Below are 20,548 nucleotides of genomic sequence, written 5' to 3'. Positions count from 1 at the left end.
TAGTTAAAGTGTTTTTTAATTTCGGAGGACCAGAGAGAAGAACACCCCCGTCGGACACCAAAGAGCTACATCAAAATCTACCAATAGAAACTAAGCTTATTCCAAAAAGAATAAGATATTGCTGATTAAAAATAGTACGTAAATACGTAATAAATAACAGAATTAGAAAAAATTATCCGAACAAACTGCACTTATCTCTCATAGTACTGCATAAGGTTTCCCATATAAATCATTAACTCGTCAAGAAGATCCCAAACATCACCGCCTAAAACTACTTCTTTGTACATGGATTTTGTTTCACCAGCATCTCCAACAGGCTGTGTCTACAGCCTGATTGTTTATATATATATAATTTACAGAGAGACAAAAGATTAATTCTATATTCTGAGATCAATTAATAGCTCGCCAAGGTGTTATGAACTTATGGCAAAGGCATGATAATTGCAAAGCATTTGATAAATTAAATCTACCATAGCAATGTCTATTTTTGTTACAAGAAGTCCCACAACCAGCAGAGGACATGAGTTCTAAGCTCCTTATTCATAACTGGAAGCTTGATAAAATGCCATGTGCAAAACCGTTCCCTAAGTCAATACATCAGATAAGAGATGACCATAACCAAGTTCAATACGATCAAGACTCTACGTATTTAAATTAAAGTTGTGTGATTCACTCTGCAAAAGGTAACGAAGTTTGGCATGTTAGGAGTTTGGTTTGGGGAAAACAAATGTGCTTGGAATTTTATTAACCAGACCCCTGCCTGACCACTTAAAATTTTATTTGTATTATACTTTCTTCACATTTTTCGGTTAGTAAATTTCATCCATGAAGGAAGCATAGAACACTGCATAAGGATAGCAGAATCAGGTTAAAACTCTTCCAAATAGAGTATACAGGCCAAATAGCGTATGAAACATATTTTCAAAAAAGTATATTAATACTAGCTAATAATCTGCTAGTTGTTATAATAGCTTCTTATCTGAAAAGGATGAAAAATAAAATAGAATTTTTACAAGTACAAATTGCATATGATTTGACAAAAAAAAAAAAAAAATTAGGAGTTGACATATAAAAGCATTTTCTGAATTATTTAACAGTAATATGCAAATAATTACCTTTCCACAGTCTACAAAATCAATTAGTTCTTCGTCCATAGTCTCTTTAGCAGAAATTTGCAAGATTTTCTCTCTTTCTCTTTGAGTTGGCCGTTGAAGATGAAATACTCTATCCATCCGACCAGTCCTTTGTAGGGCCTGATCTATTTGCTTCAGATTTCTGGTTGTAGCCATCAAAACAACTCCATCTTGCTTTTCAAACCTGTACAAAAATAACATTGCACTTGAGGGAAAGAACCAACAGATGAAGAAGGGTTAAATATCTACACATAACTAAGACTTAAAACAAAACATTCCAATGAAGCCACCACCTCCAATGAAGCCACCACCACCACCACCGCCAACAATAACCTGAAAGACAGCAGAAGAAGGAGTGACAAGAGAAAAGGAAGAAGAAACACCACCAGATGAGTCAGCAGAAAGAGCAGCTTGAACAAGTTTCCTCTGCAACTCAAAAGTTGATGAAGCTGATGCTTCTAAATCTCCTGAATACTGCTTTCCACTCCATACTTTCCCAGAACTCTTGCAGACAAAAGTGAACACTCCCATTCTTTCTTCTTCTTCTAAAAACAGAATTGTTATTATGACATGATGGTGAAATTCTCAAACCTCTTTTGTCTCAAATCTCAAGAGTTTACAAACAAATTTAGTGCAATAAGATAACTACTACTACACTTAAATTTCTGAACAGGCCAAGTTCATCAATAAAACAAGTGTTTCTTATCTAACATGCTTTTGCTGGCCAACAGAGCAGGGTTAGGGCATTGCCAAGACATCAGGTCTAGTAGCAATGACCAAGAACTGGGACAATGTCTTTCTTCACAATTGAGTACTTCTTCACTTCTATAGCTGGTAGACTAATGATTCACTTTCTTCTGTCCCACTAACTCAATACAAGGCCTATTAGCTGGAACTGCCAACTTTAACAAACAACTGATCAACTTACGGTCATGAGACTGCAGCTAATATCCACTACTGATCACCCTGCAAAAACCTTCCCAACAGCATCTAATCTCACTACTGATCACCCTGCAAAAACTAATACAACACAGTTAACGCCTTCTGAGTTTACATTCGTTTAGTAAATATGGTCGATTGGTGGGAAAATATATCCTAGAAGATAAATGTAATTACCTCATAAGGTGGAGGAGTTGTTGGAACCTTAGAAGAAGAAGCTGTTTGAAAAGAATTCAAGCAATAAATTCAATAATTAAATACTAAGATTTTGAAAATACTAATATTAAATAAGTATATACATAGTTCAGGATATTGTAACCTTCCAAATATAACTACTCAATATGTAGTACCTACCTTGTGATTGAGGTTTAGGCCATGTACACGTAGTCTTCGTGATGCCTTGTTTTTCATTGCAATTTCCACACTTGCTGATTCGAGATCTTCCTTTCTTTTTATCGGAATTCTCCTCAGAAGCAACAAAACCACACGCACCTATATTAGAACAAAAATTGAGAATTATATTGAGCTTTGGAAACCAAAATTGAGCAAATAGCAGTACCTACCACTCGTAGAATGTATCTCCTCTTCTTTGCTCAAATCATTTGATCGAAAGCACATTTTCTCACACGTTTTGAGTTTGTACTTGGCCCTATTACACACACATAACATTGTAGTTGTTAAAAAAATAGAAGTACTAGCAACGCAACATGTTTAAAAATTATAGTTCTTCAATAATATAGATACTTGTATTGGAAAAACTAAAGCGGTGAACATAACTAGTTACCCCCAATTTCTCGATGTAATTCTGGGCACGTGGGTTTTGTATGCCCAACAACACCACATTCGCCACAACTTTTCTTCCTTGTCTTATTGTGTCCTTTAAGTCTTTTTGGTCGACCCTTAGGTGCTACCTGGGGTGGATCACGTATCAGTTCTAAGTGGGCCGCATCTCCGTGAGTATCTGATGGCTCCTCAACGGGAACTTGAGGATTTTCTTCAGCAGTTGATGGGATCTCTTTTGACATAAGATAAGAATGTAGGAAATCTTTGAACTCTTCACTAGTTTCTTTAGTTTTGGAGGCCTTCAAACAAATATTCTTGCAAATCCCCATAAGCTCACTATAACAAATAGTAGAAGTTGTTTCATTAGAACATTAACTGAAGTAACAGTAGGAATGACCGTTTTCACATGTCGCGTCCATCTCAATAAAATGCAACTAGAGGGTATTTCAGCAACGTCTTCATTTTTTAAGACGGAAATGATGTGTCGGCATGGAAAACCAAATGACTCAAATAGACCACAAGAACACTTCGCTTTTTTATCAACAACATTGTATTCCACAATAGACTTGCAGTGCCTATACAAATGACGATGCAAAGTGTAGTAACGAATATTGTCACCTTGATGATCCTTCATTGAATCAACAATGTACAATGCCTCTTGCTGCAATTGCATCTTAAACACATTAAAAGCCGTCCGTGTATAGATGGAGTTCGCCTGATTTTCATACTCAGTCAGGTGGGTCACAATTACCGGCTTGGTTGTCAGAGTAATAACTTCTTCTTCGTGCTCACGGTGCCGGATCTTCTCAAGTGCTAGCTCCATTTTTCCATAGAGCTCAACCATTTTAAACCGGGCTTTACATGAAGCCGTATAACAGAGTTCATGCTTTCACAACGTTGGTTGGTTCTACAACCACCAAAGAATGCGCCGAAGATATGCCTCTGCCCACCTCATCCTCTTTTTGTATATCTTCTTCACCCACTCATGGTCATGGACTGGTGTGCTTCTAACAAATGTTCCCACATTTGGTCAAACTCTTCTTACGAATATTTCATAAACATGAGTGAACAAAAGTCCCTTTGAAACCCGGAGACACGGACATTGTCAATACAATTTTTGAACGTGCCAAGCACATAAGCGATGTCTAGCCCTAGGTAAGGTAGCTTTAATAGCCTTTAATTGCATGATCACCATCTGTTATGACCGACTTAGGTGCCTTACCTCACCAGAAGAAAACGCTTCTAACGCCTAAATGTAAAACTGCTCGACTCACTAGTCATAAGCGCAAAACCAAATACAATAGTTTGTCTATGATTGTTCACTCCAAAGAAAAATCGACAATTGGCATTTTGTATTGATTTGTCCGGTATGTTGAATCAAACAATAACACATCACCAAAAAAATTGTAACCGCGACGGAGACGTCGAATCCGCCGAACAATCGATTAATTGGCTAAGTTCATTCAGCTCGAATGAGTAGTAAAATTCTGGATCAATCTTCGACTTGTTTTTCATGCAGGAAACAAGTGTGCTAGCATCTCCATTCATATAATAAATTTTTCTCATCCTGGTTATATAATTATACAAATCCTTTCTTATGTAACCAACTTTACAAAACTGGCCAGGCCTATAAACAAGGAAATCCATCACTTGACATTGTCTAATGCCCACATCAATTAGACTCTTTGCCAAAGCCGCATCTTCACTGCCCATCTTTCTATGTGAGCGACCAAATATCGAACTAGGATAAGGCACAAGTGGATGAGTGTGTTCAGCAACAAACTTATTAACAACCCACATATTGCATTTAATATCAAAAATCACTTCAAAAATCGCAAGACACTTGCATCTAGACAACTCACGTTGTTTCCTTTTGTGTTCCATATTCAAATATTTCATCTCTCTCTCACTTTGGCACGAGCACACAAAATTTCTTTTAATCGGGATATCTTTATGAAATCGGTAAACATCCTTGCGTACACTAAACCCAACAACCTTGACATACTCGTTGTAAAACTCAAATGCCTCGTTGCTAGTTTTAAAACGCATTGAAAACATGATTGCATTTTCATCTAGATCTTCCCCTCCCAACTTACCACTGAATAGATCGAAATCATTCTCATTAGTTTGTTCACTTCTTGCATCTGCTTCATTTGACTGTCCTTCAAAACCTTCAATTTCACTAACACTATGGTCATCTGATTCATCTTCGTCTTCCAAACTCACATTGGTTGAACCTTCCACAATATTTATTTCGGTGTCTGAAGAATCACCTTCCTAATATGGACATGCGTCATTACACATATTTGTAGCCCAATCTTTGTCTTCATTAGAGATATCCACCATCACTTGATCACTATAATATGGTAATAATATAAATATGCATTAATTACTTCTTGCACTATAAGTGCAAAATAAAATAAACAGCAAATAAAGAGTATACACGTGAAGCAACATTAATTTGAAGTTAAAATTTCATTTTAAAATAAAAAATAAAACAGACAATAGCATTTTAGGTTCACAAATAAGTAATTAAAAGATTCACCTTTGTGTCATGAAGGGACAAAAGGTGAAGGTGAGTAATGCGTAATGATAATTTAAGCAATAGAAGCAAGTAAAAAGAAACTAGCAGTAAAATTAAACTCTCCTTATTATGTGACATAAGAAGATAAGCAAGTTCAATATGTGATTAAACTCCCCTTATGGAGCTCAATATTTACATGTCTTGAATCCTAGAATTGAAAATATGATCAATTTCAATTTTCAAGGAGTAGAATACCTTCATAATTGGCAATCCGGCCAGGTCAGGAATCTACTTATAATTTATAAACTATCACTACTTCTCTCGTTATTACGTTGTATAGTACTATAGTTCTTTCAAGATGTCATTCCAGAACTATAAAAGAGGTAATACTATTCCAACATTTTTTTTTTTTTACATTTATGCTAGAAAAAGTGACAATTTAGTTCCTCTGGTCTCAAGGATTGTTTATGCTCTTGCATGTGTCGTGTGTGCCACTAAAATTATAGGATCGACTAACAATGCCAGCAGTGATATCAGGATGAAAGTAAATTAGTTTAACTGGTACACTTTTAACTATTTAAGCGGGTACATCGCTTTAACCGGGTCCACCCTCCCCCCTCCTGTGTATGCCTGCCTATGCGAATCACATTTCTAACTAATAATTCTTTTTTCTCACCACTTGCTCATTTATTTCCTCGCATTTTTGGCCATGAAGCATCAGGGTTCGTATCTCTCAACTCTTTTTCACTTGATCACATTATTACTATACACACTTTAGCACAATCACATAAATATTCTAGATTATAATCTAGTACCTACTTTAACTCAATTTTGCAATCCCGCCATTTGTCTACTGCACATCTCAAGAGTTTACAAACAAATTTAGTGCAATAAGATAACTACTACTACACTTAAATTTATGAACAAGCCAAGTTCATCAATAAAATAAGTGTTTCTTATCTAACATGCTTTTTTCGGCCAACAGAAAGGGGGTTAGGGCATTGCCAAGACATCAGTCTAGTAGCGATCACTGCTGTTAGCCTTAGTAGATAGTACTATCGCCTAGCACATTTAATTGCGGATTCTGATGGCATCCGGTGCATTTATATAGAGGAAACCATGATATATGTGTGAAAGTCATAAACAAGCAAGAAAAGCAAACCATTGAACCAAAATATACATGTAAAAACTTGTGTTTGCCATTGAAGACCAAGCACCACCATATGTAAATAATGATATTTTGAAACTAGATATTAATTCACTAATCAATCCATAGAAAAATTTCATAAACTAAGCCTAAATTACTAAATACTCATATCCAAACCTGAAGGAGTAATCTTGAAGGAGTATTTGAGAGATGCCCAATCCAGAGTTTGAAATGCAGAGGATTTCTCTTAGAAGATAGTGAAAAAGGGAAACAATGGAGATGAACTCGGTTTAGTGGAGATGAACCCGAAAAAGAGTATGAGAGTTTGGCCAACTGTTTTTCCTTTTTATTCGAACCGACCCAAGTAAAATAGCAAAGTATTTATTTGACTTTCCAATTTCCACGATGGTTATTAGGTTGGATTAGTTTTTGGGTAAATTTGGTATTTCATATATTTGTTTTTTTTTCCAAACCAGTTTATCCAGTTAACAAGTCTGTACTGGATCATGGATTTCCCAACAAAAATCAGATGTGGGGCTGAGATTAGTGCACATTGGAATGCATTGGAATGCCTGTGCATTGAAGCAAACCTCATTAAAAATATACATTTTGCCCCGCCTAATTTCCTTCCGAGGCGAGAAGTGAACTTGTAGTTGTGGGAAACCTACAGCCGTTGCGAGAAACTGGGATTTGGCTGCAGATGTTGACAAGCCGTGGCCAAAAACCATATTTTGCCTCAACCGAAGATGGCTGCCGCAAAAGGGTCTTTTAGCCTCAACAATTGGTGGCCATGACAAAAGACTCGCCGCAAGAAGCCCTTTTTTAGGTAGTCAAATTCGTTCTCACTACCCCTTGCCCCCCTCAACTAGCAGATAATGCTAGTGCAAGGCTAAAAAATGAGTACAAAAAATGGCAAAAGGCCAATGAGATGTCCAAGTGTTATCTCCTGGCATCCATGTCAAACGTACTCCAACACCAACACCAAAATTTTGGTACAGCTACTGAGATCATGACCAATTTGCAAGAGATGTTTGGCGAACAAAATCGCACTAAACGTCAGATTGCAATGGCAAACCTGATGAATACAAAAATGGATGATGGGACTCCAGTTAGGGAGCATATCTTTAAGATGATTGGCTATGGCAATGAGTTGGAGATCCCAGGTGCTGAAATAGACGCCAATTCTTAGGTTGATGCTATTCTTCAGTCTTTGCCAATTTCATTTAATCAGTTCAAGTTGAATTATAACATGAACAAATATGGATCTGACACTGCCAGAGTTAATGAACTCTTTGCAGCAGGCTGAAGACTTAGTTAAGGTTAAGCCAAGTGTAATGGTCTCAGAAAATGTTGGTGTTTCCAAGCCTAAGCTGAAAGGCAAAGGCAAGTGGAAAAAGGGTAAAAAGTTTGCCCTTGGGGAAAAAGGGGGAGTGGAGAAGAATTCAGGGGATAAAGCAAAAGGTACTTGTTATCATTGTGAAAGGCTTGGTCATTGGAAGCGGAACTGTAGAGAGTATCTAGCTATGAAACAAAAACAAAAAGAAGGTATGCAATCCTTTATTCTTGAAACCAAAGAGTTGATTTTTCCTTCTAACACCTGTTATGTGGAATAAGAGGCCACTAACTACTTTTGTAAAATGTTACAGGAGTTTCAGAGGAAAAGAATGATGAATGAAGAAAAGGTGTACCAGGCACTAGGAACAGAGGCAAAGGTTGCTACAGTATCAATAGGAGTTTATTATTTATCATTAGAAAAGAAATTGTTGGTTTTAGAAGACTATTATTATGTTCCAGGGATTAAGAGAAATTTGGTTTTTGTTTCTGTACTTTATAAGTCATAATATAATATTCTATTTTATTTGATTCAAAAGTTGTAATCAGATTAAATAGAAAGATTATTGCCTCTGGTATTTTGGAAAATGGTCTCTATTTACTTTCTTCTATGCTAAAAATAAATGATATTGTTGTTAGTAATTCATCATATGTTAAGTTTTTACCTTAAAAGAGGATATTTTCTTCTGAAAAATCCAACAAACTTGCGGCACTTAAGACTTGGTCATATCATTCTGAATAAGATTGATAGCTTGGGTGAAAGATGGGAATTTAAGTTCACTCCCTTTATAATCTTCCTCAACCTGTAATCTTACTTAGAAGGAGAGGTGCCTAAAAGATCTTTTAAAGTAAAGGGTCAAGAGCCACATAGTTAATGGAGTTAGTACATACAGATGTACATGGGCCTATTAAAATGTGAAAACAAAAGGTAACTTAATGCAAAATATGATTTTGTTTCAATTAAGTGCACCAAGAACTCCACAACAAAAAGAGATTATTGCAGAAAGAAGCAACATAACCTTAAGTGGCATGGTTTGGACTATGGTAAGTTATTCAAACTCTCCCTATATCTTTTTAGAGATAAGCCTTAGAGATGTTAGTAGATATCCCTATTTATGTTCAATCTAAATTATAATTCAATCTAGATTAACTTATAGTTTAGATAAAACTTCCATGTAAAGTTCAAAGTTTATCTAAACCTACTCCGGTACTTCGTCGTAGTGGGAGGACAATTAGTCTTCAAGAAAAGTTAACCCTATTATTAAGGGAAACTTTATATGTTATATCAGATGACAAGGATGTAGATCCTATAAACTACGAAGAAGCAATTTCTGACATTGATTTGAGTAAATGGCTTGAATCAATGAGATGAGAAATGGAGTCCTTATATTCCAACAATGTCTGGGAACTTGTTGACCCTTTGCCAAATATTAAGCCTATTAAGAATAAGTAGTTATTCAAAAGTTAAAGAGAAGTTGTTAGAAAGGTAGAGACTTTTAATGCGAGACTGGTTGAGAAAATGTTTACTCAAAAACTCAAAAAGAGGGCATCGATTATGAGAAAACTTTTTCACCAGTAGCCATGAAAAGTCCATTAGAGTCCTTCTAGTGATTGTTGCTCATTATGACTATATGATTTGGCAAATGGATGTAAAGATCGGGTTTTAGAACCTAAAGGCTTTACAGTTCCTGATAACAGGTAAAATGGTTTTACCTACAAATAAGCGATTAAACTCAACGCAAGTAAAACTAAAGCTATTTTCTGCTAATTATCAAAGTTTTTCTACTCTCGATGCTATCATAATAGAGTTGGAGCAGAGAATTCATTCCACTCCTAGTTCTTTAGAATTCAATATTTTCTAAGATTATCGGTTTATCCAAAGTTAATGAGAGTAATATGGGAATTATACTACGATGGAAATTATACTAATAAGATACAATAATTCAACAAATAATACTAAATTGATATTATGATAAGGATTAAAGGGGGATTGATTCCACCTTAACTCGACTTAATTTACTAACGAAGAATCGTCGTAATCCGAGTTGAAATGCTTTCGCATAACAATTGGGTCTTCCTAATCCCTAGTTGTTCATGGTAATCTCTACCAACTAACAACTAGCATGTGAAACAATCAAACCCATTCTCATGGTGGACTAATTGTTTTCTAGAATGGAATGGAAAATCATGAACTATTCAATGTTAAAAAAAATCAAGCTTCATCAAGGCTTCTTCAACCCCCTCTAATGGAGGTTTTAGCCTTGAATCATTACGCTATCATTTCTCAAACAAGAACTCATAGAACAACCCATTATTAATATAAATCTAGTTGTTCATGGTAATCTCTACCAACTAACAACTAGCATGTGAAACAATCAAACCCATTCTCATGGTGGACTAATTGTTTTCTAGAATGGAATGGAAAATCACGAACTATTCAATGTTAAAAAAAATCAAGCTTCATCAAGACTTCTTCAACCCCTCTAATGGAGGTTTTAACCTTGAATCATTACGCTATCATTTCTCAAACAAGAACTCATAGAACAACCCATTATTGATATAAATGATTAACTTATAAATCTAATTTGAACAACAATAGTAATGATTTCAATTGAATTCCATCCTTAGCCATATTTTTCTTTTTCTTTGGCTATTGACTCATTTGATTCTATTTTTAGAGTTCTAACTCTTTATTGTCTTTTATTTGTTTATTATTATTTTTTTATTTGGATGAAAACTTTCTTTTCTTATTTGAAGCGACTAATAAATTCTTGATTTCAAAGGTCTTTCTCTTTTCTATTTTTCATCTCTATTCTCAGACTCATTCAAAGAATGGGTAGGCTGATTTTTTTATTTTTATTTTTATTTTGTTTTGGAAAAGGTTAAAGGATTTGCGGTTTATGAAAGGCTAAAGAAAGGCTAAAGAAAGGCTCAGAGGGGCGACTAGCGGAAAATAATTTCATAAGGTTTGAATTTTTGGCTATATCGATCCAAAAAGGGCCTAAATTCTCGCTTAGGATATGGTATAGTGATCAAGAAAGTGGACGTGTGATTTCTCTATCCAGATTTTACTTCTCCCTTGTGTCATTTCTCAAACGTTTCACTCATATAAGGCTTTAGGCTATATTCTCACAGGATTTATAGAATAAGTACTCCAACCTAGATTTCAGAAACTTACTGCCAAACAATCATAGATACTCATGCAATATATTTATAGATAGATGCAAAGATTATTACCTACATATTAACCTAAGTTTCTAAAAACTATTCTAATGCAAACGCTACGTGAGACTTCTAGATTATTGAGAGCATGGAGAAAGAAAATAATACAAATATTCCTAAGTGTATAGCATAAACTTTTTATTTATATTTTTGAATTTTTGAAATTTTTGATGTTTTACTAGAAAACAAGTGCATATTATACATATCTATATCCTAATATATGCCTTAATTACACGTGTTTCTATGCCACCCTAAAACAAGAAGCATGATTTGTCCTCAAAGTATTGAAACAAAAATGGTAGAAAAATATCATGGAAACGCGTGAAATTCAGGAATATATGCAAAACAAGGTTAAAACATACTAGTATAGAAAAAGAAAAACAGATGCAACTCTATAGGAGTTCCACCTGTTATGGGGTTAAAAAGAATTAAATTGCTTGGGACATAAACAGACACTAACTGAAACTAAAAACTTACCTTATCTCCCGTTTAATCGCCATCCTCCTCATCTTCAAAGAGATGAGGTTCCTTCGCGTCCTGCCATGCTATGATAACTTACGAAGCCCGCCGCCGTGTGTCATCAACTCGTGCTAACCTGTCAAGTGTTGCTAGGTCTGATGGGGTGTAAGGAGCAACCAAATAAGGTTGCACCTGCCATCCTGGCCAAGTCATAACTCGAAATGAATGAACCACTCAATTGGTGGGTCTCATGACTTCAACCCTTTTCCAATCCGTGAACTGGGTACATAATTCAGGTAAACAACCGTGCATGATGCGGCTAACCAAAACAGGCATAAGAAGATACTTATGCCTCATGCTTTGGGCTCTCTTAAAACTAGCCACTAATACTTGGGGAATGTCATATCGGCGACGTCCCTCAGCGAAAGCAAGGAAAACGTCACCAGTGGTACTATTCGCAGAATTAAACTGTCACTCCCCTAAAATATTCATTAGGATGAATAACATGGTGGTGCCTACATTCAGGGACAGGCTACCAAAGGCTATGTTATATCGCCCTTAGTCTATTACACGAAACACCCCTCCCCCCATAATACTCATGGAAATATGTATAGTCATAGAGGTATGCATTATCGGTCATATATCCCCACGTGTGCATATGATTAGGCAAAGGCAATCCCGAAACTAATGCTACCAAAGACTTACTAAAGTCCATTGTCATGTCATTAATTGCAAGGGAAAATTTTTGTTCTCCCTCATGGTTACAATAGAAATTAATATTATTATAGAAAAATGCAGTAAGCTGAGGTGAATACGAGTCATCATCACTTCCCAGTAGATCCCGCCATCCTAACTGCACGATCCTCTCGCGGAATGATCCTCCATAAGTCTCGCTTCCCAACAAGTCTTCGAAAGACTGCTCAGGTATGACTGTAGGAGATGTCATCACCAAACTACTTTCTAGAAAAACTGCAAATGATCTTGGAACAACCCACAAAAAATTGGAATTTTTCGTGCCTACAGAGATCAGGGCACAGGGGGCGCTCAAACTATGCCTGGGTAGGGGTGCGTGGTTTTCAGGCTATGATCGAAGTTCCAGTGCACTTTAGTGGCACTTTCACTTTTAGCTTGGGATAGGCACGGGGTGCGCTCTGGTCTAAATTGAGTAACAGGCACTTAGGTGCAGGGCGCGCTCACTTTTTGCCTAGGATGGGCGCAGGTCGCGCTCGGGTGAATTTCGAGTTATAGGTGGTTCAAGCGCAGGTGGCGCTCAACTGAGGCGCAGGCGTGCTCTGTGTAGCTTAAGTGCTGAAGTGAAAAAGAAAAGAGGAAAAATTGGGAGTGAAAGGTGAGAGATGAAAGTGAGATATGTGGGTTTTGTGTGGAGAATGAAGGAAGTTTATATAAGGTTTGAGTTTCCAAAACGAATCGGCAAGTTGCCAAAAAGCTTTAAGGCAATTGCCGAAAACAAAATATTTCCAAAACCGAAAACAGAAACAACTAATATTCTTTATTCCAAAACAGACCTTAATATATTTTAGGTTGAATTTAGGATAGTAACTGCCTAACTCATTGAGATTTCATCCTACCACAATATCTACTCATAGCCATGCCAATATCGGCAACATTCCCAACAATCATCACAAAATTACATAATAAATTGTGGATCATATAAAAACCATGCTAAAAAAAATAATACCACCCCCAAACAATTCGGGAATGTGGGATTAACACAAGAATCAATGCATAATTTGAAAAGAACCACATTATATTAAAATTGAAATTCAAATACAATTAACTACCGAATACAAATTTAACTAATGAATGCAAAACTTAACATCCGAACTAATAAAAACAATAAAAACAACATCAATCAATAAATTCCCTAAACCACGCGCTACTGGTTGAAGACGGACCATGAGATGAAGATTGGGCCTGGGATGAAGAAGGGCCCGAGCCATCCGTCCTTTGGCGACGACGTTCATGCCTCTCAGACTCATCTAAAACAGAACCCCACCAGGGGTGGCATGCATCGTAGAATCTCTACTCGGAACAGGCGTTGTGCTTCCATCTCTACCTTCATCTCTGTATAATGCTCATCCTGACACTGAAGGAGAGTCTCCATGTTACACAAGAGATCCTCCTGACCCTTGCCGAGCATTTCAAAACTCGTCTGAAGGTTCTTTTGTTTATTTCGAATTATAATTTACCTATCCCGTACATCTTCACAAATACCATAAACGCAACGTAAGCTAGTATGCAGCACTGACATGTGTTCTAACTCAGAAGTACACTCTTTCCAACGCCTCTAATCATAGTTAAAATAAACTCGATGATACAGAAGTTATACCTTTTCTCCTGCAATATCCAAAGAATGTGAAGGCAGTTCATACTGATGTCACTGACCTTCTCTTTTCCAGTGACATTCCTACCAATCCACTGAGCTATAACCAGTTGGTTGGTTCGCAGAGATGACTGTCGAATACAATGAGAGTTCGAATTGTACTGACCCTCCATGACAGTGTCTTTCATCAATGCAGGAACTCCCGTGTACTGGGATTCCTGCGAAGTGGCTTCGAGATGGCGTTCAGACGTAATGCCTAAAATCTCAGCCAACAACTCTCTCGATACTTCTCTCCTCGTCCTAGACACCTTCACAAAAATTCTCTGACCGTCCAATTCTCTCTTTTTATAGAATTGTTCGACCAAATTAGAGTGGTAGAAATCATCCATCGAATACCACAACCTATTCCAATCCCTCCTAATCATCTCGTCACAAAAAAACGGTGTAAACGGGCGGCAGTAAAAGCTTGTTCCTGCAAAATTCTCCATCTTTGAGCCATTGAAGTTTTGAAACGATTTGTGGGATGAAGACAATGTAGGGAACGAGTTTGAATCAAACGACTTGTGGGTTTGAATAAGAGGGAGGAGACGAGTTTGAGCAAACTCACTAAATATATGGGAGGAGGCGCAGTGGTGGTTCGAAATTATTTATAGTTTGGTGATTTTTTTTTTCCGGTGGTGCAAAAGGTTGGAATGGTGGTGGAGATGTTTTGGAGAAGGTTTGGAGTGGGTGAAACTATTTTGGCGTGGTGGTGTTTTTTTTTTTTTGGGTTAGGGTTTAAAATTTGGTAATGGTGGAATTGGAAAATGAAGAAGAAGATCGCGATGCGTTCTTGGGTTGTACTGTTGTCTTGTGCCCAATCCCAATTCGATTCCAAAATTTTCCGATTTTTTTCGCGCAGCTTCAAACTAACTTTGCCGATTCATTACCGGTCCGATTTTTGCGAATGATATATGAAAACGATCAGGAGAGAATTTCCAATCCAATGATCCATAAAACACTCTATTCTAACCATGGGTGACATATAAGAAAATAGAAAATGTCTCGAAGTGTGTGCGTAATGTAAATTATGCGATCGAATGAAATCTAAATTCATAGATAATGTCAACCCAAATCAAAATACGATTAAACGGCGTAAGTAACAAAAATGTAAAGTTTAGCAATCACGGATGGAAAACCCAACACCCCACCCCCAAACAAATTTTTGGCAACGAAGTTTAGGAAATTTGTTTTAAACGTGGGTCTTTTAAAGTTAGATTCTCGAGACTTCCTAGATTACTATTTTTATGGTTTTGATATTTTTTACTTTTTATGAATAAGATTTAATATAAGAAAAATGAAAAGCAATAAAGACATAATTCACACCATAGAGAAACATGACTCAAAAATTGAGAAAACATGTAAGAGTGGAAAATGTGAATTATGTTAACTGTGGACTTAAGATCCGGTACTTATAGCCACACACTCCATAAGGAGGGCCCGGTTACCTGAATGGTGCACGTACCAATATATGGAAGTGAAAGAAAGTATACCAAACATCAAAATGAGTCTTTTATAGTCAGATACTCAAGACTATATTTAAAACATATGTATATAATGAACATGCAGTTTACCATATATCAACAACCTAAAGAGTTGTGGGTCTTTCCATAAATAAATAACATGGAATACACCTCCAAACATAATCAAGCACCAAGATTTTCTACGACGCAACTTAGTGAAATAAAAACGAAGTCTGATAGATCTAGAACGTAACCGAGCATGCACCTTCTTCTTCATCTTTAAACGAGAGGGTGTCCAAGTGAATGATCATGAGAAACTAGATGTTTGTGGAAGATATGTTGGGTATGGATAAGTTTTAGAAGTAAGGAATGGAAGAAATGAGATTGTGGGTTTAGCACAAAACTCATTCACGGTGTAGGTAGGAACTGTCTCAATTCTGAAAATGAAGGTGTCAAGTGCTTTTCCCTTGGGAGTTATTTCTGTATTAGGAGGATTTAGAAAATCATTAAGCACAGAAGAAGCAAGAGGGTCAAGTGCAAACTCAAGGTTCCTTTGAAAAGGTGGAGGGCGGGGAACATTGATGGAAGGTGAATGAGTAACAGGATGATATGAGGTAGGTAAATGGCGCTCACCTAATGCTCTCAGTTCTAGATCATCAGAATCTTTTAAATATGCAAGACATTCCTCAATAGGTGTGTTAGAAGAATCGCTGGGATAGAGGGTGAAAAATTCTTCTTCTGTCCTGGTGTCGAGGGATGAATGGATGTTGATAAGTGGGGACTCACGAGGTGGCAAAGAAGAGTTGCAAAAGAGTTAAAGGAAATCTTCCTCAATTTCATCTACATCCAGAGACCCCTTGTCGAAATTAGAACTTCCGAAGGAAATGAATTGGTGCATATGATTCTCAGGAAACTTGTTGTTAAAATACTCTTGAGCTAAGCTCTCTATTATGCTAACTTCTCCATCGATATTTGTATCAGAAAATTATTTCATCGTTTTAAATACATTGACCTTAATAGAAAGATGGCCAAAAGACAAGGACATCGAACCATCACGGCAGTTTATAAGCGTGTTGGCAGTTGCCAAGAAAGGGCGCCCTAAAATGATTGGAACAGAGTCGTTAGCGATTTTTGTATTGAGGATAACAAAATCCGTAGGATAGTAGAAATCCTAAACCTTAACAAGCACATTTTCAACTACACCCTTAGGATACTTGATAGACCGATCAGCTAATTGCAACATCATTTTTGTAGGTTGCATCTCCTGTAGACCTATTTGTTTATATAAATAATAAGGGAGTAAGTTAACACTCACGCCCAGGTCTAATAAAGCAGTGGTCGTGTGAGTATCCCCTAAGGTGCATTGTATAGTAGGACGACTAGGGTCTTGTACTTAACGATTCCATTGTGTTCAGTTAAAGTTGGAAACTGTTTAGGCGTCTTTAGGAATATTTGTCTTACGCCTAGTAAAGCACAACTCTTTGAGAAACTTAGTATGGTGAGGTAACTTTTTAATTGCTTCAAGAAAAGATAAGTTTATCGTTAGATTTTTAAAAACTTTCCTAATCTCGTCAAAATTTGTATCCTTGTTTAACATAGCTAATCTCTGAGGAAACGGTGATTTCTCTCTATATTTAGCATATGGATTGACAGGATGTTTAACTTTGGCTTTTTGTTTCTTAGGTTGCAGTTTAACTAGTATCTCTACAGGGGTAGGATCTTTAGTTTCTATTTTGGTATCTAGTTCAATATCCGGTGTAGGGACTACTGGTGGGGTAACTAAAGGCATAGTTACAGCGTTATCAACCACTCTGCGAGAACGGAGAGTGGTGATGGCATTTAGCTCACCTACATTTGCATTTTCAGTACTAGTATTATCGTTTACCTCAAAGGCTATATTTGTTGTTTTAGGATTAGGTATCGCTTGACCTGGAAACACACCTTTGGGTTGCACTTTCTCTTGTGCTAACAGTTGTAAGAAAAGTTGGATGGCTTGTAAAATCTGTTGTTGGGTTTGCATAAAGGCATCAAACCGATCCGGTTGTGGATGAGTGTTAGCTATAGGTTGTGTGACAGGAACTATGTCACGTTGATTATTAATGGGTGGATTTTGATAGTTATTATTTATCGGAACGATACCTCTATTAGCATTATAATTATTATTGTTATAATTATTATAATTCCCATGTCCTTGTCCTTGCCTGGGTGGAGCTTGGTTGTAATTGTTTGTTGGCCTAACATTTTGGTTATTAAACCTTGGAGGTTGTTGATTATTTTGCCAACCGAAGTTGGGTTTTGTCGCCAAGGTGCGTTAGGTTCGCTATTAATGGAACAAACATTATCTTGTTGTGATTGTTGTTGTTCATAGGCGAGAGGACAATAAGAGTCGGGATACTCTGGACTCAAACAGAAATTACATGGATTGGAGTTGACATTCATGACGGGGATAGGCTTTTGTTTAATAAAAATAGCCTCTACTTTTTTAGTGAGAGATTCGATTAAATTTTTAAGCTCAGGTTAGGTTTCATCTCAAACATACCGGCAGCCTTAACTGTTGTAGAAGAACTAGCGGAGCGGGAGATACCGTCATTTTAGGAACCGTTATTTCAGAATAACTATTTCTACAAACCGCGAACACCCCGCGTAGCGGAATTAATGGGTGTCCACGATTTGTGATTGGAAAACATACCTTTGAATCCGATTTTGATAACTCTGAGAATTCAAGCTTTATGAATCCGAATCAACAATCAACCCCTTGATCTTCTGTTGTATTCCTTTAGGATAGATTGGACATTGTGTGGATAACGATCTACCAATCCCCTTCTTTCTTTCAAGATCAGAAACGAATTCAGATCTACTTTTCTTGCCTCTTTTTCAGAACCAGTGAATAGTCAATTTCGGCCAGAGAGAAAGAGTATTCTATTTATAGGCTACAACAGGGACCATGAGGAGAAATTAGAGTTGGGCCTCCTGACGGGCTTGGGCTTCCCATGTTCGCCCTGAACACACGGCCCAAGTCCATCAACAAATGGCTTATTCCACTAAAGGACATTGTTGCACTACCGCCCTAATCCCAAATTATGTGTCAGCATTTATGGGCTCCATATTATATGCTCGTTGATCTCCCCGTGTTTAAGATATCGAATGTCCTTTGATTAAGTCAAGTTACTGACAACTACATTAATCAACTTCTTATGTCCTTGAGTAGTACCACTCAACCTCATTGTCATGTCGGAATAAATCCACCTGCAGGGTTTACATGACAATCTTTTTGAGCTCCTCAAGGGGACATCATCAACCCGACTTCTTGCGGGACACAAATTCCTTCTATAATCAACAACACACCTTACATACAATGTCATTACCCAATCCATCGAGTTTGTTGATTCACCAATGAATCTCACTCATTGATGATTTAAAGTAATGTACAATGCATGTAAGTGCCCGTTATTATATCCGGATTAGGAGGACAAGCATCCATAATAACAGAGGTGTTTGTTATCTTATATAGTCAGTATAAGGAGAAACAACCTCACTTGGTCTTGTTTAGTACACACAAAGTGTACTAGTGTAATCCTATAGTCAAGATAGACTAATACCAGATTATACTACAACCGTACCAATGGTTTGTCCAAATCCATCTAGGTTGTGAACGATTACTTATACTTTATAAAGGTAATCGATGATATGATCTTACGGTGTGTCCACCATATCATCTATAACATAAAGTATTAGACACATGCATATAACTAATAACATATATAATATGCATAACATTTGCCCATATGATTCTCATTCAAAATATAAAAAATTAGAGTTAATACAAAAGTAATGCTTTTAGTATATAACCCTATCAATCTCCCACTTATACTCAAAGCATTGCTTTTTAGTATACTACTAACAAATCTCCCACTTATACTTAAAGTTATGCTGCCAAACATCTGATTCCCATCCCCTCAACATGCCTGTCAAAAGACTTAGTCGGTAAGCTCTTTGTAAAGGGGTCAGCCAAGTTATCTTCTGATGCTATCTTTGTAACAGTGACATCTCCTCTCTTTACGATTGATCGTATCAGGTGGTACTTGCGCTCAATGTGTTTACTTGCTTTATGGGCTCGTGATTCCTCCAATTTAGATACCGCACCAGTGTTATCATAATAAAGTGTGATACTCTTAGGTAAACCAGGTACCACTGTCAAGTCCAATAAGAAGTTCCAGAGCCAAACTGCCTCTTTGGCTGCCTCAGTGGCTGCCATATATTCAGCTTCCATGGTAGAGTTAGACACACATTTCTACTTGACACTCCTCCATATTATGGTTCCACCTCCCAAGGTAAACACACAACCTGAGGTAGACTTACTCTTGTCCCTATCTGACTGAAAATCATAATCTGTAAACCTAAAGGGAACCAAACTATCTGCATGGTATACTAACATATAATCCTTAGCCCTTTTCAGGTACTTCAGAATATGTTTTACCGCAGTCCAGTGCCCTTGTCCTGGGTTCTTATGATATCTGCTAACCATGCCTACGGCAAAGCAGATGTCTGGCCTCGTGCATAGCATGGCGTACATTAAGCTTCCTACAGCCGAAGCATAAGGAACCGCTTTCATGCCTTCTATCTCTTTTGGTGTTTTGGGACACATATCCTTTGATAGAGGAACTCCATGCCTGAAAGGCAAGAAACCTTTCTTGGAGTTTTGCATGCTAAAACGAGTCAACACAGTATCAATATAGGTAGCCTGGGATAAGCACAACATCCTTTTCTTGCGATCTCTTATAATTCTGATCCCAAGGATGTGACCCGCTTCTCCTAAGTCCTTCATATCAAATTGCTTTGATAACCATACCCTTATGTCTGACAACACTTTCACATTATTTCCAATGAGTAAGATGTCATCTACATAAAGCACAAGAAATACCACTACATTTCCATCAAATTTCTTGTACACACAAGATTCGTCTAGGCTTTGATCAAATCCATAAGATTGGATTACCTCATCAAAATGAATGTTCTAAGATCTAGAAGCTTGTTTAAGTCCATAAATGGTGCTTTTAAGCTTACAGGCAAGATGCTCTTGACCTTTTTCAATGAATCCTTCTGGTTGCTTCATATAGATGGTTTCCTCAAGACTTCCATTAAGGAAAGCTGTCTTGACATCCA

The 20,548-nt window shown here is 37.0% G+C and overlaps 2 protein-coding genes across 4 annotated transcripts; both read right to left on the bottom strand.

Annotated features, from left to right (window-relative positions):
- Nucleotides 1–67: 67 nt before the first annotated feature.
- On the bottom strand, nucleotides 68–2,356 carry LOC147481924 (large ribosomal subunit protein P3z-like). Of its 3 annotated transcripts, XM_086577227.1 has the most exons (5): nucleotides 2,250–2,356; nucleotides 2,062–2,144; nucleotides 1,427–1,678; nucleotides 1,116–1,317; nucleotides 68–330 (listed from the first exon to the last, which is right to left on the bottom strand). In XM_086577227.1, exons 3-4 carry the CDS (start codon nucleotides 1,662–1,664, stop codon nucleotides 1,289–1,291), a joined length of 267 nt encoding a protein of 88 aa, XP_086433353.1. In that variant the 5' UTR covers nucleotides 1,665–1,678; nucleotides 2,062–2,144; nucleotides 2,250–2,356; the 3' UTR covers nucleotides 68–330; nucleotides 1,116–1,288. The 3 variants fall into 3 exon arrangements, with proteins under 3 accessions (XP_086433353.1, XP_086433354.1, XP_086433352.1); XM_086577228.1 differs by lacking the exons at nucleotides 2,062–2,144; nucleotides 2,250–2,356 and adding an exon at nucleotides 1,845–2,049; XM_086577226.1 differs by lacking the exons at nucleotides 2,062–2,144; nucleotides 2,250–2,356 and having other exon boundaries at nucleotides 72–330; nucleotides 1,427–2,047.
- Nucleotides 2,357–4,247: 1,891 nt separating this feature from the next.
- Nucleotides 4,248–5,640, bottom strand: LOC147481923 (protein FAR1-RELATED SEQUENCE 5-like). The gene is made up of 2 exons (XM_086579129.1): nucleotides 5,635–5,640; nucleotides 4,248–5,132 (listed from the first exon to the last, which is right to left on the bottom strand). Exons 1-2 carry the CDS (start codon nucleotides 5,638–5,640, stop codon nucleotides 4,248–4,250), a joined length of 891 nt encoding a protein of 296 aa, XP_086435255.1.
- Nucleotides 5,641–20,548: the final 14,908 nt, after the last annotated feature.

Source organism: Coptis chinensis, chromosome 8 (genome assembly GCF_015680905.1).
Source record: "Coptis chinensis isolate HL-2020 chromosome 8, ASM1568090v1, whole genome shotgun sequence".
In the NCBI taxonomy this organism is placed as follows: Eukaryota; Viridiplantae; Streptophyta; class Magnoliopsida; order Ranunculales; family Ranunculaceae; genus Coptis; species Coptis chinensis.
This window is presented reverse-complemented; position numbering and strand designations above follow the sequence as displayed.